The sequence below is a fragment of the Lichenostomus cassidix genome, chromosome 6 (assembly GCF_008360975.1).
Source record: "Lichenostomus cassidix isolate B80296 chromosome 6, HeHo_3.0, whole genome shotgun sequence".
In the NCBI taxonomy this organism is placed as follows: Eukaryota; Metazoa; Chordata; class Aves; order Passeriformes; family Meliphagidae; genus Lichenostomus; species Lichenostomus cassidix.
The window spans coordinates 9,352,072-9,372,921 of NC_139487.1; the positions used below are offsets into that span (position 1 = coordinate 9,352,072).

Consider the following 20,850-nt stretch of genomic DNA (forward strand, 5'->3'; position numbering starts at 1 on the left):
ATCAGGAGATGCTGGCCCCAGGGTACCACCCGCTCTCCACTTGGCTCAATTTGCTTTTAGGGAATTGCTTCCAGTGCCTTTCACTCTTTCCAGGCAAACCTCTGACTCCCTGGTGCTGCTGAGACTCTCTCCTGGTCTCCCACATCAGAACCACATGGCACTGTCTGATGCGGCTTTTTGGGTGGCTGGAAATGCCTGGCAGGCCTAAAAAGAAGTACTTGACTTAGAGATGATTAAAAAGCCTGAAATCAGAGCTGCTTTGCTGACCAGCAGCTCCATACCTAGTTGAATTTCTTGCCCACTGCTGCTCTGGCAAGGACAGATAATTCTAAGTTAGTTTTAACTTTGGCAAGGACCAAAAAAAAGCTGAAGGGCATCCAAAAACCTTGGGTCATATGGAAAGAAGAGTTTTACTGCACTGTCCTTACCACGGCTGTTTTTAAACTTCTTAAGATTTTCAAGGAAAGAAAAATGTATTTCCATTAAAACTGACCACATGAAGTTTAGAAATCACTTCAGGCAGCACAGCTGTAATAATGAAGGACAAAATGCAAACCAGCTACTACTAGGTGAAGCAAAGCCAAGTACCAAACTACAGCAAATTAAGGATTCATTATGAGTCTTAACAAAGAAATACTTTACTAATAGAAAGGAAAAAGAGGGTGTTGTGGAAAGAGCTTTTAAAAAGGAACACTTGTGTGCAATTTTGCAGATAGCATCTTACTCGGAGACAGTGGGGTAGATTGATCTCTAAAGACTCTTAAAAGGTTTTGCAGTGGAAAAAAATAGTTGCAAGGCACACAGTCAGATCATTAACTGTACAGCCCAGGCTGCCAGCTGCTCACTCAAAAACTCCAGATGGCTCCTCCTCTAAAACATCATCATTTGGTCTTGGTAATCAAATTATCTCCCACTCTCACAATCCGGAGTGAGGCAAGGGTTGAACGAAGAGATGATGTATTTTATTTGACTGAGATGAACTGTGAAAAGAAAATAAATTAGCCTTCAAGGCACTCAGCCTCTTCTAGTTGTATCAAAGCTAACCATCTCCAGCCCTTTAACACCTTTTTTCCACCATGGCCATTACAAACAGTTCACAGCACCAGCTATGCTCTACAGAGCTGCCCAGTGTTCAGATTGTATGCAGCATTTGTACACTAAACATAGAGTGGGTGTCTAAAATGCTCAAATCCTACCAGAGGAAAGCAGGGCCTGTCACTGGAGAGCAGCACTGGCACACTGGGTATCCTGAAGCACTTGGGCTGGATTAATCACACACACGTCATCTGTTTGTCTCACCAGAGACACACAAGACACCGTCAGCATATTTCTGGGGCCTTTAATATAGCCTTGAGGACATGGGGTGGCAGAAACAAGACACATTCTTCACTTTTCACTCAGTTAGAGCCAAATCATGTGGTGGTTCTGAGGCCAGGCTCATGTGGGGATGCTCACTTCAACCATCTGAACAGAAAAGTGGTCACAACCAACAAGCTCTCCCCAGTCCAGGTGGCTGCCAAGCTCTGGCTGACAGCAGTTGCTGGTAGGATGCTCCCAGGGTCAGGAAAGATTCCTTTTCTTCTCTCTTTTTTAACTATGGGAATTTCCTATGTAACTTTCTACAAAGACCTCAAGGAGGAAAATAAAACCCAACCCAGTGCAGTCTCCAACTTCTCTTCCAAAAAAACAGTAATACCAGAAATTCCCCAGTATTTTCAGAAAATGTTGGGCTTTGACAGTTTAAAAAGGTCAGCTGAAATATTCAGAAGTCACATCTTCCAAAACAATGAACTCTTACTAGCATGAAGAGAGTATTTTAAATCCTGGCATTATTTAAATCAGCACACTATGGAAAATTTCGTATTAATTCCGTTTTTCATACCTAGTTGCAAGAGATGATGGAAGACAGTTATAGCTAATCAGAGGAAACAATTAATTATTGCAGAGGGTAGCCTGCATCTGAAGTATAAAGCTCAATCTGATCCTTGCCTAGTTGGATTATTCCCCACCAGAGCTTAGTACTCAACTTTATCACCCACTCAACTTTCATTTTCGTAACAGAGCTGTACTTTTATTTCACAAAGTAGAAGTACACAAAGAACAAAATAGGTTGCTAAAGGCCATGAACTAGGAAAAGGACTCAGAGCTGGGACTAGAAAACCACAGAGAAAGGCAGCAAGAATTATCAGAGAACGGAAGAGGTTTAGTTTGAAGAGAAGCTAAAAAACTAGAACTCCATGACCTGGAGGAAAAAATGCTGCCATTTATGAAAAAAAAAAAAAAAACCAAAACCTTCAAGAGTAGTAAAAAGGAGATGAACAGGAAAAAGACTGTTCATAAATTTCTCAGAATACAAGAACCAGTAGTCACCAAATGAAATAAAGTGGCGTGGTTGGAAACAAACAAAAGGAAGTACTTTTTCACCCAGCATGTAATTATATTGTAGAATTATTAGACACAGGATGTCGCAGAGGCCAGAAATACAAGGAGATTTAAAATTTTTAAAAGGGAAAAAGAAACTTTCTTCTGTGAATTTGCTTTATCTATCAAGGCTACTAAATGCAGTGATGCAGATGTTGTTTCCTTTTTGCAAGCCTTTCAAACTGAGGTTGGTGAGCTCTGGAGCAGAACAGCAGAGGGACTGCACATCCCTGTGCTGCACATCTGCCACATCTGTCAGACAGGGTGGATGGCAGGTGGTCCAACATCACAGCACAGGACAGCCACACTTGAGAGGAGCCTGGTTTGTTCTCAGATTGTTCAGATCATTTATGGTAACAGGGGCTGACTCAGGTCTAAGATGGAGACTCAGTTATTTTGATCAGACCCTACACTGATTTTAATCAGCAGAGATCTGATGAAATGACAGAGACACTCATTATGGCACAAGTGACTACTGCATACTATGAGAGCCAGTTCCAGCTTTTCAAAGCAACCAGCTACAGTCCTCCTCCTCATGTCCAAACTCCTGAGATCTTTCTATTCTGTCTGACTTTGAAGGACACTGGCTTTTTGCTTCGTTTGTCGGGCACAATGTAAGCATGGCTTTCTTGAAGCAGTCTATTGCAATAAGCTTCAAAGAGCTGGAAGATATCAGTTTAATCAGTGCCATGGCAGCTTGGCAATACTCTCTTTTATTAAACCTGAAGATTAAATGCTGGTGTCTGTCTTTTAAGCATCACAATTCTATACCTACTTTAATTTTGTTGCTGCTGAAACACATTTTGCACTAAAATCCAAGATTTGTTTTCCCTTTCAGAGAGAAAGCTGTGGGATTTTTGAACTACATGCCCTACTAAACCATAAAAAATTGAATATAAACGTTTTTACCAATATTTGCTTTATAGAAGGTGTCCAGTCTACGTAAGTCTGAGTTAAGCAGTTACTATCATCCAGGTTTTGAAGTTTTCTGTAATTGCTCCACATGAAAATCTGTATTTTGAGATCTTTTGAAGAGTGTTTAAGTATATAATGAGATAGCAATTCTTAATCATTGGAGGTGCTGCAAAAGTAGACTTACATCCATGTTAATGTCAGACTAGAAATACTAGAAAACTTTCAAAAGACTCAGTGGCAGCTTATTTACAAATATACTATTTATAATGAATGCATTGATACAGAATGACTCTTATAAAAAAGCAAGGCAATCTTTTATATAGACATAACAATCAACATTACAATAATTCAGATTAAAAGTACATTTTTGTAGACTGTTTACACTCTCACTTAGGTTTTAACCACAACATTAGTGTGGTCTGATATTTTTCCACAGCAAAGGTCCTGTGCAGTCCTGGTTAAGATCTAAATCAGAATAATAAACATAATTTTTTGATATTTGCTAATGTAAAAACAAAATCCATCTGTAGATCTTATCATTTGTTTGCAATCGTCCTTACTGTGCCTTGAAGTTTTTGTTGTGCAAATTACTGCCAACTGCACATTCCAACTAGAAGCTATTCTGGCATGTCCATTTGATACAATTGACGTGTGACACTGACAGGAAAATTCTTAGTTGCATCCAGATATGAAAAGTCTCCTGATATGAACTTGTGCTGATTCAGAAGTTTAATTTATTTCTGGGTTAAAAAAACAGAGGGAGAAAAAAAAATAAGCTTTCAAAGTTTTCTAATTGTTAAATAAAAGATATTTCTCTAACTCTGAGGATTGAAGAATTCCAGGTGATGCAATGGGTTTAAGCACTAACCAGAGAGACAGTCTAAGTACTAATTGTCCAAATCGTGTACATGAGCAAACATGACCTTCAAGAAGTCTAAACATGCATTTTCCTAAAAATCCTAAATCAAAGAGAGGCACTGAAGCAACCATTCTACAATCTGAATCTCTTTCTAAAAAGGGAGCATGAAAGTCAACATTGCCATTGGCATCTGCCAAACTGAAAAATCCCAATTATACAACTGTGTGACCCAACTTTACAAGCAGCATTTCCACTGCATTTCCACCAGACAATTTTGGTGACAAACTTAAGTATGGGACAGCAAGAGACAACTTTAATGGGTTTATGCTAAAACATTTATGCAAAGAATTATCAAACAACTTCCTATTTAGTAAATTAAAATGCAATGTGTGACCAACACGAGTCACAACAGCACTTGTTCCTTCTTTTCATTGTTTAGCAAATCTCTGATCTGCTTTATACCTTACCAGACTTCCATAATACTACATAGTCTATAGTAATTCAGCTTGTTAAATCAAGGCATGATTCAGGACAGTGTCTTTATGGGGCATGTGTATGTATGAACATAGGCACAGACACATACAAAATTGATATGTTGGCTATGGACAAGCAATCAAGGTCATGATTTTCGTCCAAAGTAAAGATTGTCACATTTTTCAATAACCGTTCTAAATTATTTCCATCAGAATAGCAAGGAGGATAAATATTTAATACAACTATCTGGGAATCACTTGTTTCTCAATCTTATTTTCAAAAATGCTGTAAATAATTTCTCCACCTTGTCTATGCTTCCATACATGTATAGATACACAAATACATTTTTGTATTTATGTATACATACAGTTGTCAGAATTCATATTTTAACTGATTAGGGCAAATAAAATTCTTAAACATCTATAAGCCAGTATGTGTGTTCAACTGCATGCTACCAGGCAATTATACCATTTAGAAACTACACCAGTTAACAATCCAGCATCCTGGGAAATGCAAAAGTCTGTTATTTCAGGAGGTAAGATTGTTTTGAATTATCAAAATGGCTGGATTTATTTGGATCTATGCACAGATCTGGATAAAAATCCATGTATGTACTTATATGGATTTATATGCATGTATTCTCAATCTGTGTCAGATATTTAATACTTAAACTTTAAGGTAATTATAAAGAAGTTTTCAAGTTCTTCTGACTTAATTTCTCCTGTACCAGAACTTCTCTCACACTGCTCTTATTCAAATCTCCCTTGAGACACTGAAAAAATAATCATTCACCTCAAAGTGTATAAAATTAAACTCCTAAAACAGGGCTCAGGATTATCTGGCATTGCAACGACCATACTAGTACAAAGATAGTTTGAAAAAAATATCCTGTTTTTAATATAGTAATGAATTAAAACATAGCTTTATTTTATTCCTATAAGTGTACTGAAAAGAATAGCTTGTTTTTAAGTGAGTGTAACAAGCACTATTTTGGTAGCCAACTTCTCCACAGGAATTTATGTGAGAGAGGGTCAGCTCCAATCATACAGTCATTAACCATGTACCTTAACAAGGTGAATAATCAACATATTTACAAACTAAACAAATTCAATCCCTTGAACTCTTATAAAAATGGGATTGAGGAGCAGACAGGGAATGAGACCAAGACATTTGGAAACACAAGGGGTCGCCCTTAAAGCAAAAGCTCACACCTTTGCTTTATGGAACCATATTAATCAAACCAGTTTTCCCCCCTAGTGACCTGAGGGCACAAACAAGGACTTTGCAGTATATTCAGAACTTAGATTACAGTCTTGATACTAAGCATTTCAGCATCTTCATATTTTAACACCTTAGCGCTGAGAATGATTAACTCAGGCAGAACTGTAAGGAACTAGCCTTTTATAAACTAAAGTCTAAACTGAAAAGCTACAGTAGATGTAAAAAAAGGGAGGGGGGGACAGAAAGACAGAGTGTGTGAGAAAGAATAGAACATTACTTAGTAAAATCCAGTGACATCTACAATAGTTTTACAGCATGTTTAAGCCCTCTAAGGTTTTATATCTCCACCTGCCTTCCATTTAAAACTTACTCCTTTTGTTAATGAAAAGACATACAACAAAACAAAATGCAAACAGATCAAGGAAATACATCTAGATAGGCATGCCTGAAAGCCAGAAGTAATAATCCCAAACTTCTGCATGTGAAACAGATTTCCCATGGCATCCATTGATTTGATTTTGTACAAAAGGTACACAGTCCTCTAAGTCACACTACCCCAGCAGCAATTCCAATGAGAACAAACTGAACAGCTCTTGGGTAACCATGGAATGCCTCGAGTTCTTACCCTCCTGGAAAAGGACAACTGGCCCTACAAGTGCAGCAATAGTGTAAATCTCCCTGAAGCATCTTCTGCCTTCTGAACAGCCAAGAAATTCATGATAAAACTGAATGTCCACTACTTACAGTGTTTCTCTTGAGCTACCAACATCTCTGCACAAATGAAAAAGGTGCCTCATTTTTTACAGATCGGTTTAATACTGAAACAGATAGGATGAAGTTAAAAAAGAATAATCAAGATACTGAACTGAATATTTTGAAGCAAGTGCCCCAGCTGTGGGGAAAAGTGCATTTAGTTCAGCAGCAAAACAGCACAGTGTGAAGATATTGTGCTTGGACACAGAAGTTCCATAATGGAAGGAGGTACAAGGCAAGTCAAGATATAAAACCATAGTACATTGTTAACCAACCTTAAAACTTACATATATTGCAGTGTTTAAAAGTAAAACACATTCATTTATTGTACAAGGTCTATAAGGAATCCTTAAAATTGCCTGTTGTAGTTCATGACTCAACATTGTAATAAAAATGTACATATATATTATTTCCTTGTCACTTAACTGTACTGTTAGACCTCATGGACTTGTTACTTCACACAATGAAAACCGCTCTTCACTGAGGATACTCCACATTTTTACCAATCTGAAAAGGTTTACTTGTGCTAGAAAAGACCAACCGCAAAAGGCTCAGTTCAGATATGTTATGCCTGCAACTGATAACTCAGGGAAGCAAGACTTAAAGGAATTCAAGCTTTTTTTTTTTTCTTTTCTTCTTGTTTTGACTGCATCCTTTTCACCTGCCAGTTGTTCTGATGAGTATGTTTTTAGTATACAAACCGGTTGATAAAAATTCATCAGCAGAGGCATATAAACTCTAGATATGATTGATTAAAACAGAGCAAATCAGAATAAAACAAAATCCAGTGATTTACTCTGACTGTAAACAATATAAAAACACCATTTGCTTCAAATCTCAAAAATAAGTTAAAAGAAAATCCCTACCTCAGGGCATACAAACCCTTTCAGGTTTTGACACAAAAAAAAAAGGGGTGGGGGGTGGGGGGAAGGAAAACAGAAAAATTCATTATATAAAGGTTATACATTTCTCTTAACTGAAAGTAAATCTAAGAAAAACTGGTTTTGTCCCTTAAATTTAAACTTTGAGTTCATTGGCAATTGCTTTAAATGAACTGGCATTTTCAGATTATTCAGACAACTTCCATCAAGTTCAGCAAAGAAAACTTAGACAAGCATTTTTACAGAATAAAAAAAAAAAATCTAAATGGCTATGATTCCTCTATTAGCAGAAACACATAATGCAGTCTTAAATTTGCCTTTTTATATTATTTATATATTTATATATATATATAATATAATATAAACCACATATATTATATTATATATACATATACAGACAATTACAACATTAATGCAGTTCGTATTTTGTACAGTGTATTGGACAATTCAATGAGCATCAGACCATGGCACGATATGGTCCCTGCATTTTTAGGAACTGAATGATGAAGGAGGGTCCTCCTGCAACAATCTGAGGTGGAAGGTGGCTGAGCGGGCAGTTCTCAATACTCATTATTGACAGTTTGCTGCAAAGAGCCAGCTCAAAGGGAAGGCTGTGCAGATTGGGGTTGTCATTCAAATACAGTTCTTCCAGATTCTCCAGTGTACCTGGTTAAAATAAAATAATAAGCAGTAGTATCTTTTTGATTCATGCAGTTTAGAACTTTTAGACAGAGGCTCTCAGTCCACTTGAGCAATCTTTCCTATACAGAACCTTGAGTCAGTGACCAGACTCCTATTTCCAAGCCCAGCAAGGTCTGTTCACTGGTACCTAAGCAAGAACCAGTTTTCTTTTGTTTCTCTGTAAAAATACCCATTACTACATCTCCTTTAGACAGTAAATGAACTGGAAACATAGAGACTAAGAGGACTGAGAGGGACTTCACCATAGCCATTCAATAGCCATGCAAGTGCAGGCAACACTGAACAGCTATCCAGTCAAAAGGACCTAGAAAATACTTACACCATACAGTATCTATTATCTCTTTAATAATATTGATATCAGACCTTTTATGGAATTAGAATCCATTTATTAAGGACCTGAAGCTGTAACTGTCATGTGTCACAGGAAAAAAGTGGAAGAGTGTGACTTCTCTGCACAGCAGTGAATTTTATTAAATGGAACTAACAAGTGTGAAATTTTTTTCCTGAATTCAAATTTGACAACTTGCTTCTACTACAGATACTGCAATACAGGTTAACCAGAAGCTGGAAAACAGAGTAATTTCTTCTTATGATTTCCACTCCTCTGAAAAATATGGAAGTTCTGCTCAAAATACTCCCCATTTTCCAATCTTACATACCATAAACATCTCCAATACCCTAAGAGACTATTTAATCTTTCACAAGAGAAAACAGTAGCCAAGACTCATGGCATGGAAAACCAACCAAAAGGAAAAGCTACAGAAGAAATAATGAGAAACATGCATGACACATGAAGCAGTCACAACTGACAATAATTAACTATTCTCTCATCTGTGAAGAGAACCAGCTTTAATAACCAAACTGTACTCCTACAATAGTATTTAAAATGTTCATACTGATTTTATTTCCACAGTTTGTTTCCACAGCATCCAAACTCTCTCCACTAGCTTATGAAGTAAATTACAAAGCTCTGGGTTTAGAAGATTTTAAGCTTTTCTCATGGTGAGGCACATACAAGATGAGCAGCTGTAATGTCTCCAAAGATGCTGTGAGAGACAGACCATGTCTTCCTCGTCTGCGCATCACTGCTTCTGACCACATTTCACTTGGTGTAGCTCATCCCATCATTTTTTCCTCCATAATAAGCTCCAACTATAAGATTTTAACTCAAGTGCTCAGAATCATGCTTTGGACAAATATCCTGGAGACCAACTATGGAAGAAACATTGGCTCTCAGTTTCAGATGCTCTTAAACCCACCTAATCTGAATGTCTCAGGTAGACCAAAAAATCAAAAATCCTATTATCCTATTCCTTCCTTTCTTTCTGTAGATCTCTTTCACCTCCTTTTCTAACCTCATCAAGGTGAAAAACAGTATGAGGGCCTATAACTATAAACAAAAGTGTTTTGAAAAGGACTACCAAGAGAAACATTTGCTTCAGCTGTCTACACCTTACGCCAGGGTTTTGTCTACACCATGGCACTAGAGTAGGATCAGTGCACTTGCTTTCTCTTTCCAAGAATAAATTTATGAAGTTGAGTGATGCACAATACACAAATTGTGGGAGAAGTTGGAGATAAGAAATGTCACTGTTACAAGCTGCTGTGTGTTCAGCAGCCTTCTGCAGCAGAACTGAAAGAAAACAGTGCATCCTTTCCACTACACACTTTCCTAAAGATCGTACACTCTTTCGCTGTTCCTGTGGCACATGCTTCACATCAGGCATATTTAGAAATTTCAAATGAATTTTGTGGCTTTTACTGAGGAGCAGAAGAGATGCCCATCATATGTGCTTTGCCCAGACAGACTGCATCAAGCCAGACCACGGGATCTTACCAATTTCCTCAGGAAGGTGTGTGAGAAGGTTCTCTCCGAGCCCAAGGTGCGTCAGATTGGTAAGGTGACCGATTCCTCTGGGGAGGGTGGTCAGCTGATTGTTAGTCAGAACCAATTTCTAGGGGAAAAACACATTTTCACAATTTAACTTAATGATTTTTGCTTGGAATGACAGCAGGTAATGAGATATATAGCTGACAAATGAATGGGTTCTACTCTCCTGAATTTGAACAAGAAAAATTCCAACCATTCAACAGCATTTGTTGAATTAACAAACCTCTGTTAAGCATCACTAAATGTAAAAATAAAGTACATAATAAAACACGTGCCTAAACATAGAAGATTTCATGAGCATGATTGAAATCATTCCTGGGGTGGTATTGCATTCATGGTACAACAGTTAAAACCTTCAAAAATTGTTTTTTCAGTATTGACTAATAAGGCTGGGGAGCAATTACTGGGGACTAATTGTGGGTGAAGTTGCACAAGACTCTTAACTTTTGGTTCTATGTCCAGTCTCAAATAGCTCCCACTCATCCAACAGCTGCAATTAAATCAGCATGGTGTAAATAAAGGACGTAAGATGTTTATCTCAACCAATTATTGTTTCACCTGCAGATCCTTGAGGTAAGCTATTTCATTTGGCAAGGATTCCAGTTTGTTTTCCTCTAGATCTAACTCTCGGAGTTTCCGTAGATTTCCAATTCCATGGGGAAGTTTCTTTAGGAGATTGTTTGACAAGATAAGAACCTCAAAAAAGAAACAACAACCAAACACACAGAATTTCAGCAACATAGTAAGTAAATAACAGATTAAGATATAATTTTTTTATATTTTCAAGTAATGAAGTCCAAGATCAGCCCACACTTACATTAAGGAAGTAATAGAAAATTTAAAAAAATAGCCAGTGAGGTAACATTTTTTTGAAAGTCATTAATGATACAAATACATACATTTAGGATATACTTCATTCAAATATTATTATAATATGTAATAATAAATGCAAAGCAAAAACAAGACACCTTATTTCTTCAAATGACCAAAGAAATGCAATTTCTTCCCGAATTTGGCTATCATTTTGTTATGCTTCCTTATAGCTATCTCATAATCATGTTTTACATTATTTGCTGTGCTTGCCAAGTTCTTAAAAAGATTAGTACTTCCTCTTTTCCCTATGTCTCTTTGGTTAGGAGCAGCAAATAAGCAGAACACTGGCTTTCCAAAATGGGCTGCCATCACACACCCACACCTACTACAGTGCTGTCCTCTTGATTTCCTCCTCTTTTCTGAGTTGAAGTACATACAGACCCCAGGTTCAAGAAGGGTGTCCTTATTTGCAGGGTCAGTTAACAGAGGTATCCATTATTCCACAGGCAAGTCAATAGAGGTTATACTAACACACCATTTTTCTTCCAGAGAAGCCCTGCAGTTCTTAGAAGTAATCAAGCCTCGTAACAGCACAGTGAGTAGTAAGGTAATTAATTGCTGATTAAACAATGCTATTATCTAGTTATTTAAGAAGGCACTTTGAAATATGAGGACGTGAAAGAGCAGCCAGTGTGGACCCTCATGCCAGCCACACAACCAGCCAAGGTTTCAAGTGCCCATCTCCTACCAAGCCCAACTCTCACTGGCTTCATGCAGTGTGAAAACACCACAGGCAGGAACAGAATAAAAACAAGGTGAGAATCACAGGGAAAAAAAGCCAAAGCCTGAGGATTAGCACAAGCAGCATTTCCGTGACCTTCCTTTGTGCACTGCAATATGCACAGAGCAGTGAGAACAGGAATGTTTTAATCACGTATCAAGAAACAAAGGCAGGAACAGACAATATTACCTACGTGCAATGCAGCTGACTTAGCACTGCTGTGGGAACCTTCACTTTTGTGTAAACACCGCCCAAACAGCTCTTTGTGTTTGACTTTTTAATTACAGAGAAACACAGTGGTAACAGGTCTGCAGACCAAGCAGCTCTCCAGCTTCAGCAGCCCACAGACCACCAGCAAACCCAGTTGTTAGAGGTTACAAATTTCCCAATCACATCAACCACAGCCTTAACTTAAAAGGGAACTGGGCCATTAAACAGCTATTACTCTGTCATATAATTTTTGATTCCACACTACAGGAATAATTAAATATTCACAGCAGAAGTCATGCTGGAAATTTGCAATTTCAAATATGCCATTTGTTATTGTCCTTTAACAGATTTTTCCCAGCAATTCACAGAGCCTACCATGTCCCCTCAACTGCCCAAACAAGTACCTCTATCTTTCTGTCCCTCCAAGGCATTAATTTGTCTCTGCTGATGGTACCCTGAGAAACAGGATGAGGGGACAGAGCAGGTTTAGTTCATGCTTTTAACCTACAAGTTCTTCCCCCTCAAAGGCTGAGAATTCCCACCTGGCTGCCTACAAGTTTCACAGAGCTATATTCAAGCCAGCCCTGCTGTAGAACATTTCATTATGTCTTTCTGATCCCTGCTGCTTCCATGCTGGTCTCCAGGAATTGAACCAAGTTCAGCAACATTGCATTTACAACACTAATTCTCTGCTGAGAAAAATTTTCTTCCTACATGGCTAAAAATATATCTATATGTAGTCATTTGTGCACGCATCCAGAGCCTAAAGAAAAAACATTCAAAAGCCATTGACGACAGCCACAAAGAGATGAAACAGCAGATTAAACAGCACAGATACACATATTTATTTAGCTTTATTTGACCCAGAAGTAGTACGACTTAAACCCGAAGCAGAGAATGCCTATGTTGCAGATATTCACTTAGCTGTTAATTTACACTCTTCTCACCTCAAGAGAAACAAGCCCAGATACATCCTCAGGGATTTTTGTGAGCTGGTTAGTCGCTAAGTTCAGTTCTACCATACTCGTCCAGGTCCCGAAGTCCAAAGGGAGAGAAGTCAGCTGATTGTCCTGTGATTGAAGGTATCAAACATTTAGGGTCTGCCCTTCCAAGCTGGCAAGGCATCTGACAGATTGAACAAACTGCTAACAGAAATACTTCAAAACAATATAGCTGATAATGAAATCTGAAGAATAAAATGTTGGTAATTGGCCAATTTTTTTTCAAATTCCTCCAAACGTGAATAATAACAACCTAGAGCTACAGAATTGACTCTCTGTTACTATAAAGAACTGAAGTGCAAAAATTAGAATTATATACTTCTCAAGATCTCACACAGTGGTTAAAACATTTTTGTCCTATTTTTGCTGAACGCAGCGGATGGTGGGTTAAAAAAAAGAAGAGAAAGTTCAGAGAAAGTTCACCATAACTTACAAAGGTGTTATCAGCAAATGTTTGAATCCTAAAAGTATACGGAGCTAAAAAAATTCCAGCAAACCAATCAAGAGAGTAAACACCAGCAGTAAAAAAACCCACCAGAACCCACATACCAAACCCCCTTGAGGGGGAAAAAAACCCCAAACAAACCCACAACCAAAAAAAAAGACCCAAACAACCTCCATATGCTTTAATGGCTCAGAGTAAACACATCTGAAATTACTCTGAACATCTTACACCTCAAAAAGTTGCTAAAATATTTGATCTAGACCAAACACCACAAAATATTTTAAAAAGTAGTAATACAAAGTTCTGGTAAACAGGCAAAGTTACAAATAGGCATGTGATAAAAAGTGGACTTAACGCAAATTAGGGATTCATTTGTGTCAAATATATTCTAAAACAGTAGCTGAGCTTAGCTACTGCTCAAGCATTTCTTCCAATACATCTCATACAAAAACATCATCTCTTTTCCCTACTTCTCTTTAACCGTATTAGCACATTTAAAAGTTCTTTTGCTGTGCTCTACAACTACTGCCACTAGTCTCCAGACTTAGGTTTTGAAAGACTATATTAAAAAAATATTTTACATAATTTTGTTTATAATGTAAACCGTAACAGTGTCTGAGGGAAAAAATTCTTGTGTCCCATGTGAATATTCAAGAACTTTGAAGCCAGCTTTTTTACTTTCATTGTTCAAACTCAAGCAAATGTGACAAAATCTTAACTAACAAACAGAAAGACAAATTAGTAACATCTTGATAGAACACTTTTAGACCAACACAGAACTGCTTATACATGTGACAGCAGCAGCATCCACTTCAAGCGTGATAAATTCATTCCTTGTATTATTAAGTCTGCCAGAATTCATGGAGCAGCAAACAGTGCTCCTCATTGATTTCACACAGTAGCATGTTTCTGTGCCTCACCTTCATGTTCAGCTTACTTAATACTTTAGCTCTAGAGAAAATTCCAAAGGGGATTTTATTGATGCGGTTGTGCTCCATGTTGAGAGAGTAGATTGTGGAGAACTGGGACGGGCCACCCACAGGATAGGACTGGAAGCAGTTCCTGGCCAATGTTAAACTAGTCAGTTTGACAAGGCTGGATAAAAGACCCTGTAGAAAGAAGAAAACCACCCAAGAGTTTAGGACAGATTTATTTGAATGCATCTCTTTTCCCTTATGGGTCTAATTAGAAATGTTTTCCCCCCTCTAAAGTCCATCCCCTGAGGAGGTGTTACAACACACAAACCAGTGTTAAATTTGATAAAACCTCCACCACCACCAACCTCTGCTCACACTCACCAGCCACTACCTTATTTCCCCCTTCCTCCTTGCATGCTGACAGATGCAAAAAAAGCAAACACACCATATTTAAAAGCACAGGTTTGGGAGGTTTGGTAACTCTTTTCTCCTCTGAAAGGAATTTTTCTAGTGACACATTGCTCCTGGAGTGCAGGGGCAGTGTGTCCACCTCCAGCAGCTGTTTTGGCTCCAGCAGCTCACCCACATCCAAACAGGGCCCAAAGGAATATCAACCCCACACACTGGCTCCTGAAGTGTGCATTTGATAATTCCAATATAAATCTTTGGTAACTTCATAAAAATCCATATTGCAATCACAACTGGTACGAGTTTATTGTCAGTGTCTTGTAATTATACCATAACAGTGTGAGATAATCAGACAGACAAAAAGAATAGGAAGGGTTTGGAAATTCCATTGTTTTTTCCTTTTTCTAAAAGATTACTAAGTAGTTACTACTTCAATTTTTTTCTTTCCCCTTAAGAAATGAAAAGCAAGAAGCCTGTAGTTAAACTGGATAGCAACAGCTGTCCATTGAATCCAGAGTTTCATTTCTCTTGACAATCTAATTAGATTCCGAAATCCCAGCAGCCCATATCTCAGTTTATCTGTTAGTTACGTGCCAAGCACGTTGCTGGAACTGTGGAGATGAATAATGAGAGCTAAATTACTGCTGAAGTGTCACCTTTGCTTATTACTGCACCAACTTGAATTCAGCCCTATTTGCTTAAGTATTACAGAAATTGGAGATTTATGCATGGCATTACATACCATAAATAATGCAACACCTGCAATCAGGAATGAGTACTAACAAGATAATGATTCCAACCATATTCCTAATGTCAGTATTTCTGGGTTGTGATTTGAGCTCTATATTCACTGTAAAAGCTTTAAGAACATGGCTTCGCTGTTTCACCAGGAAAGCTTTGGCTACTTTTATTAATAGTTTATTAACATCATTGTAAATGAAACAGGATCAAATAGGGACTTATCTACATGCCCTGGCTAAAACTTTAGGCACTGGGGGCATCTCAGCAAATATCAGTGAAGCATTTTTCCCCCTAGAGGTAAAATAATGGACCTTCAAATCAGTATTAATCTAACCTAATCATTAATTAGTATAATCTTTCGTTAGGAAATATTGTTTCTACCTACACTTTAATTAACAGATATTAGTCTTAGGGTTAGGCAGCCCCTAAGCTCTGTTACTAACACACTTTATTGCTTCAGATGGATCTTGGCATTTCAAAAATCTGGTTTTGAAGTCTGCTTGTATACCAAAAAAATATCTCAAATATGTTAGCTAATACACTCTAATAGCCTAGAGTAATTAAATACATTTGAAGGGAAGCAAGAGAGCTTTGGCAGTACAAAGAGAACAGCTCTCTATGAGAGCTGTGGCAGTGCTGCCTTCTTCCAGCCCATCCTTTTAAGATAAAACATTTATTAGGCATTGTGTCAGCAGCTTCAGCTATGTTTTGAAATTCAGAAATTTCTTCTACAAATACAGTACTTTGTCTTATAGCACAGCATGTTTTATTTTAAACAGATTACAGTATTAACCACACACTTCTGGAAGCTTAAGTGTTAACATATTGTTGGCAAATATACCTGAAGAAGGCAGCACAGCCACAAAAAGGTTTGTATTGTGACTGAACGTGTTTTAAAGCAAGTAATCATCCCTCACATTAGCTTTTTGTAATTACACCGCAGTTGCTTTTGTAACACGTCTGGGTGGGGTGGGCTATCTTAGCTCTCATCCTAAAAGCAGCCTGGTGGCTTTCACTCAGCAGCATTTTCTTAAATTATAGTCTTGCCCAAACATTCATTAAATTCTCCATTTCAGTCTATCATTGCTGAGTTCAGAAATTTATCTGAAGAAAAGCAGTTACCTACTACACTTTGTTACTGTAAATATTTTGCCTAATTCCAAATGCATGTTTTTCTTCTATTCATAGTTTGCTATATAGCTCTTTAGATAACCTTTTAACTCATTTTATACTAGTAATTTATATGACTTGGGATCATGGGGATGGCAGCTTAGGAAAGCAGTTTGACCGTCATCAAAACAGAAGAGACTATAAACTTCATGCTGTGTCATGAAGTCTTCATCTTAAAAGGTTCTAAAGAAATGGAATTAATATCCAAAATAAGAAATAATCACATCAGATTTTTTTTCTGTAATCTAAGCAGTTATTTCCAGGCACTAATGCTTCACGAAACAGAAACACTGAGAAACACTTATCTGGCTCGAAGGGTGGGAATCTGGACTCATTATTTAAGGCTTTCTAAAGATAAAGGTCAGCAAATACAACCACATGTGTTGCTCCCAGTTTTGACTCAAGTTGTATGACATTAGACCTTCTATACTGATTAAATATACCTAATATTTACACAATCATCATAATTCACATTATGTTAAAATGCAAGATTAAATAATTTCCTGTGTTCCACTTGCTTTAAAAAACGCTGATGTCCCCCAGCAGCATTCCCCCACAGTCCACTCCCTCTACTCCTCACCTCTGGTAAAGTAGAAATGTTGTTGTTCTCCAAATTCAACTCATCAAGTTCACTGCATTTTGCTAAAGACTTGGGAATTGCTGACAGCCTATTGTACCTCAGGCCAAGCCGACTTAGACTGGACAGGTTTCCTACAGGAAGAAAACAGGTGTTAATATACTGTGAGAATCACACAAACGCACAGAACAAGGTCTGACTTCTGATTCTTCTGTTGTTTCACACTCTACACTACAAAATTTCAAATGGTGACATGGAGCTATCATCCCAAACCAGGAGATACATAGATTCCAGAGCTCTCCAAGGCTGATGTCAATCATGCAGAAGTAGATTGTGCATATTAAATACTACTCTGAAGTTGTGCATAATACAATAAGCAAGCAAAGCTTATGTCCTACTGTAAAAGTCCTTCTATCCTGATCTTTCTACCAACAAAACATGCTATCATTTTCCAGATGTCCCAAAATGACTTTTTAAAATTACTGTTAGTATCATTCAATGCCATGACTCATATTACCAGAACCTGGGCATGCATCATACAGCTCAGGTCCTGGCAAAACAATTTCCTCTGCAGGGAAAAAAACCCCAAAGCTTTACCATCCTCCAACAGCAAGAAAGCCTTTAATAAGTGACAGGAAAAACCCCAAAATTTACAAGTTTTCTGAGTGATACTGAAGGAAAAGTCTGGAGGAAGTCTACAAAAATCTGGTCAATACTGCAAGTAAAAATAGTTCTGAATGTTGCTAGGCTGATGGTCTCAGTCGATATGTCTTTCTGTCAGGGAAAAAAATCTTGAGAAACTTGCAACTTAAAAACTTCCCATCTGAAGCTCCCTTGAGCCCCAACCTTTACCGCCTAACAAGTACTAAAGACCAAAATCAACAGCTCAAGGATGCTGTTGAACATCCTTGGTGCTGAGGCATTTAGCCCCTCCTGCAGCCAGCAAGGCCTTGAACTTCACTGAAAAGTCAACTGGCAAATTGTACAAAAAAACTTGACTTCTGGCTCATCCCTACAGTCAGAGAGTGTGTTTGTGCAGGTGTGGACTTTGCACCAGAGGAGCTTGTGAACAGGTTCACACCACCAGTTCCTTGCAAAATATTTGCTATTCCACACTCACTTTTACAACCACCCATGGCACAACACCCTTGTTCTGCAAAGTACCAGACAGACACAGCAGAAAAGAAACACAGGATTTAACAAACGGCAGAATGAATAACCAGCAGTAATTTTAAAAGATCTTAATATGTACAGTGTAACTGCTCATTAAATCAAGGCTGCATGAATGTCTATGCATATGCACTTATACAAAGGTTACTGCAGCACAGAAAAGGAAGAAGTAAATGAAGAGTATGTCTGCTAGACACAGGAAAATTTTCAGCAAAGCTGGCAGCAAAATATCTCTTTCCTGAACCTGGCCAAAATATACTGTAAAAATGCCCCTATGCCACCAAATAGCTGGGAATGTAGATAATAAAAAACTTGAAATTGGGAATGATGTTGTATGATTTGCTGTCGTTTCTAAAACTGAAAAGTCATAAGAGCGGTGAAAGAAAAAAAAAAAGCAGCAGAAACCAAAAAACCTTAGCTCCCCCAACTGCAACTGAAAAAACCAAAACCCACAAACTCCCTTATATAGAACAAAAATTATCTATATCTTACAAATCAAGGAAAAAAGGGGATGAATTTTCAGCATGTATCTGATATTCAGCTTGGCAACAAATTTAACTTGGTTTCATCAACAACTAAAGTGAAAACAGGTAGCTATACACCATTGCTTAACTAGTAGTATCTTCAATTGGGATTTTTTAAAGCACTTGAGTCTAAGCAAATATAAAATCCTGCAGAAGCAGCAAATAAAGTCTTCACTTAACAAGAAAAAGGCATTTAAAATCCAGGGCTATCAATATTGCACTCCAGTGCACAAATCTTCATCTTTTCCTGTTAAACCCTGAAATGCACATACACATTAAAGAGAATAATTAAGACCTATTCTGATCCTACATTCTATTAGTATAAAGATGTACATTTGAAGGTAACTTAGCTATTTCATGCTGTATGTGTGAGATCAGGCATTGCTGGCTGAACAGAAAGCTGGCCTCACTTCACACAAAAAACATCCTATTGCAAGGAACCAAGATGGTTAGGATTTTCCATCGTAGGGATGAACTAAGCACATCCTGACTGCATTTCTCTGAACTGTTATTTAATATTTCACTAAAGAACAAACAACAAACTTTACACAAAATACAATATCAACCTACTATTCTTTTCACTACCTAAACCTTGCGCTAGATGCTGATCTGGATTTTTCAGGCGAAAAGGACGAACAGGGAAGTAGACAGCACGATGCCAACTGTTGCTTAGCAATACAACACTGCTGTGCCAGTTCCCAGATTGTGAGCACAGGCTGTATGTATATGGCTCTCTTCCTACCAGCAATGTGGCATTTCAGAAAAATGAAACAAGGCAGCCATTAGAGAAAGTCAAAATGTACCGTAAGTTTCCAGGAGAGAATGACACACGTTGGCTGTCCTCATGACATTATCAGAAAGGAGGCATAAATAGCAGCTCCCAGTAATTTTTTCTTATCAGTAGTAGCATATCTTAACAGAACTTTATCACTGTTTCTTTACTAGTTATCTTGCTCCTCCATGGGAAAGGCATGCGAAGGCATAACAGAAGACATATCCTTTGTGAAGCACATTCCTTATGATTGTTTTACACACTGCAGCACTAAATACAGTTATTCCTGAGGACAAAACCAGTCAGATTTCAGCTGAAGTTGCATCAGTAGCACCTCTCCCACTGCTCCTGGAAGGACTGTCCTGGGCCCAGCTGATGCAGGCAATATGAGCCACCTTCTCATTTCAACCACAATTTATTTACAAACAATTTATTGCCACTCAGTCTTCTGTCAATAAGACTCAGGTATCTCTTCATCCTTGAAGTTCATACTCACACCTCATTGTGAATGCATCACAGTGAGAAACTCTTATCAGCTCTTATCATCACATGCTGGACAAGCCAGACCTTAGTCTCACCTTCACAAAACAGGATGACCCTTACAGCTCTTCCCTCTGCTCAGCGTGTTCAAGTTGACTTTTCTTTTTAGCAGGAATGCATCAGTACAAGGTTAACATTTGTCTCCACGGTCCAGGGGGCACTCAGCTAACATGAAAACCAAGTGACAAACTCTGTTTTACAACAGAAGCTGTTATTTGTTGCTATAGTGTACACTTTGTGCACTGAACCATCAAATGATCCACTTCGAGCTCCCTGTGCTCAGGGTTACCTAGTTGATACTTTTATTTGGAGCTGCTTCTGCACTCATCCCTATCGTTTCCAGCTCAGCTGCTGCTTCCCGAGATGGCACAGCATTAGGAATCTGCTGATGGTGCTGTCAGAGAAGGGCTAAGGAATAAGGCAAGGAAGGTAACAACTGATCAGGATCACCTCAGTCAGACTGTCATCAGGACCTCTTGCAGTTGTACTTTTGTCACCCAAGCCATTCCTCAGCAGCTCCTCTGAAACAGCCCCTCGCAGGTAATGACTCAGAAAACACTGCACTAGACGTTCATGAACGTGGCAGTTTGATAACCACAAGTGAAAAGCAGATAGTAGCAGAAAAAGCAACCAGTTAAACCTCTTCCAACATGTTTTCTTAGAA

The 20,850-nt window shown here is 38.1% G+C and overlaps 1 protein-coding gene across 4 annotated transcripts in view; it reads right to left on the minus strand.

Annotated features, from left to right (window-relative positions):
• Nucleotides 1–3,578: 3,578 nt before the first annotated feature.
• Nucleotides 3,579–20,850, minus strand: part of SHOC2 (SHOC2 leucine rich repeat scaffold protein) — a 62,828-nt gene continuing 45,556 nt past the window's right edge. For all 4 annotated transcript variants that reach the window (XM_085064864.1, XM_085064865.1, XM_085064867.1 and 1 more), the window contains 6 exons: nt 17,184–17,314; nt 14,288–14,476; nt 12,869–12,991; nt 10,676–10,813; nt 10,064–10,181; nt 3,579–8,190 (listed from right to left, as the gene is read on the minus strand). In XM_085064864.1, the coding sequence (XP_084920990.1) occupies nt 7,982–8,190; nt 10,064–10,181; nt 10,676–10,813; nt 12,869–12,991; nt 14,288–14,476; nt 17,184–17,314 (908 nt within the window). In that variant the 3' untranslated portion in view covers nt 3,579–7,981. The remainder of the gene's footprint in view (nt 8,191–10,063; nt 10,182–10,675; nt 10,814–12,868; nt 12,992–14,287; nt 14,477–17,183; nt 17,315–20,850) is intronic.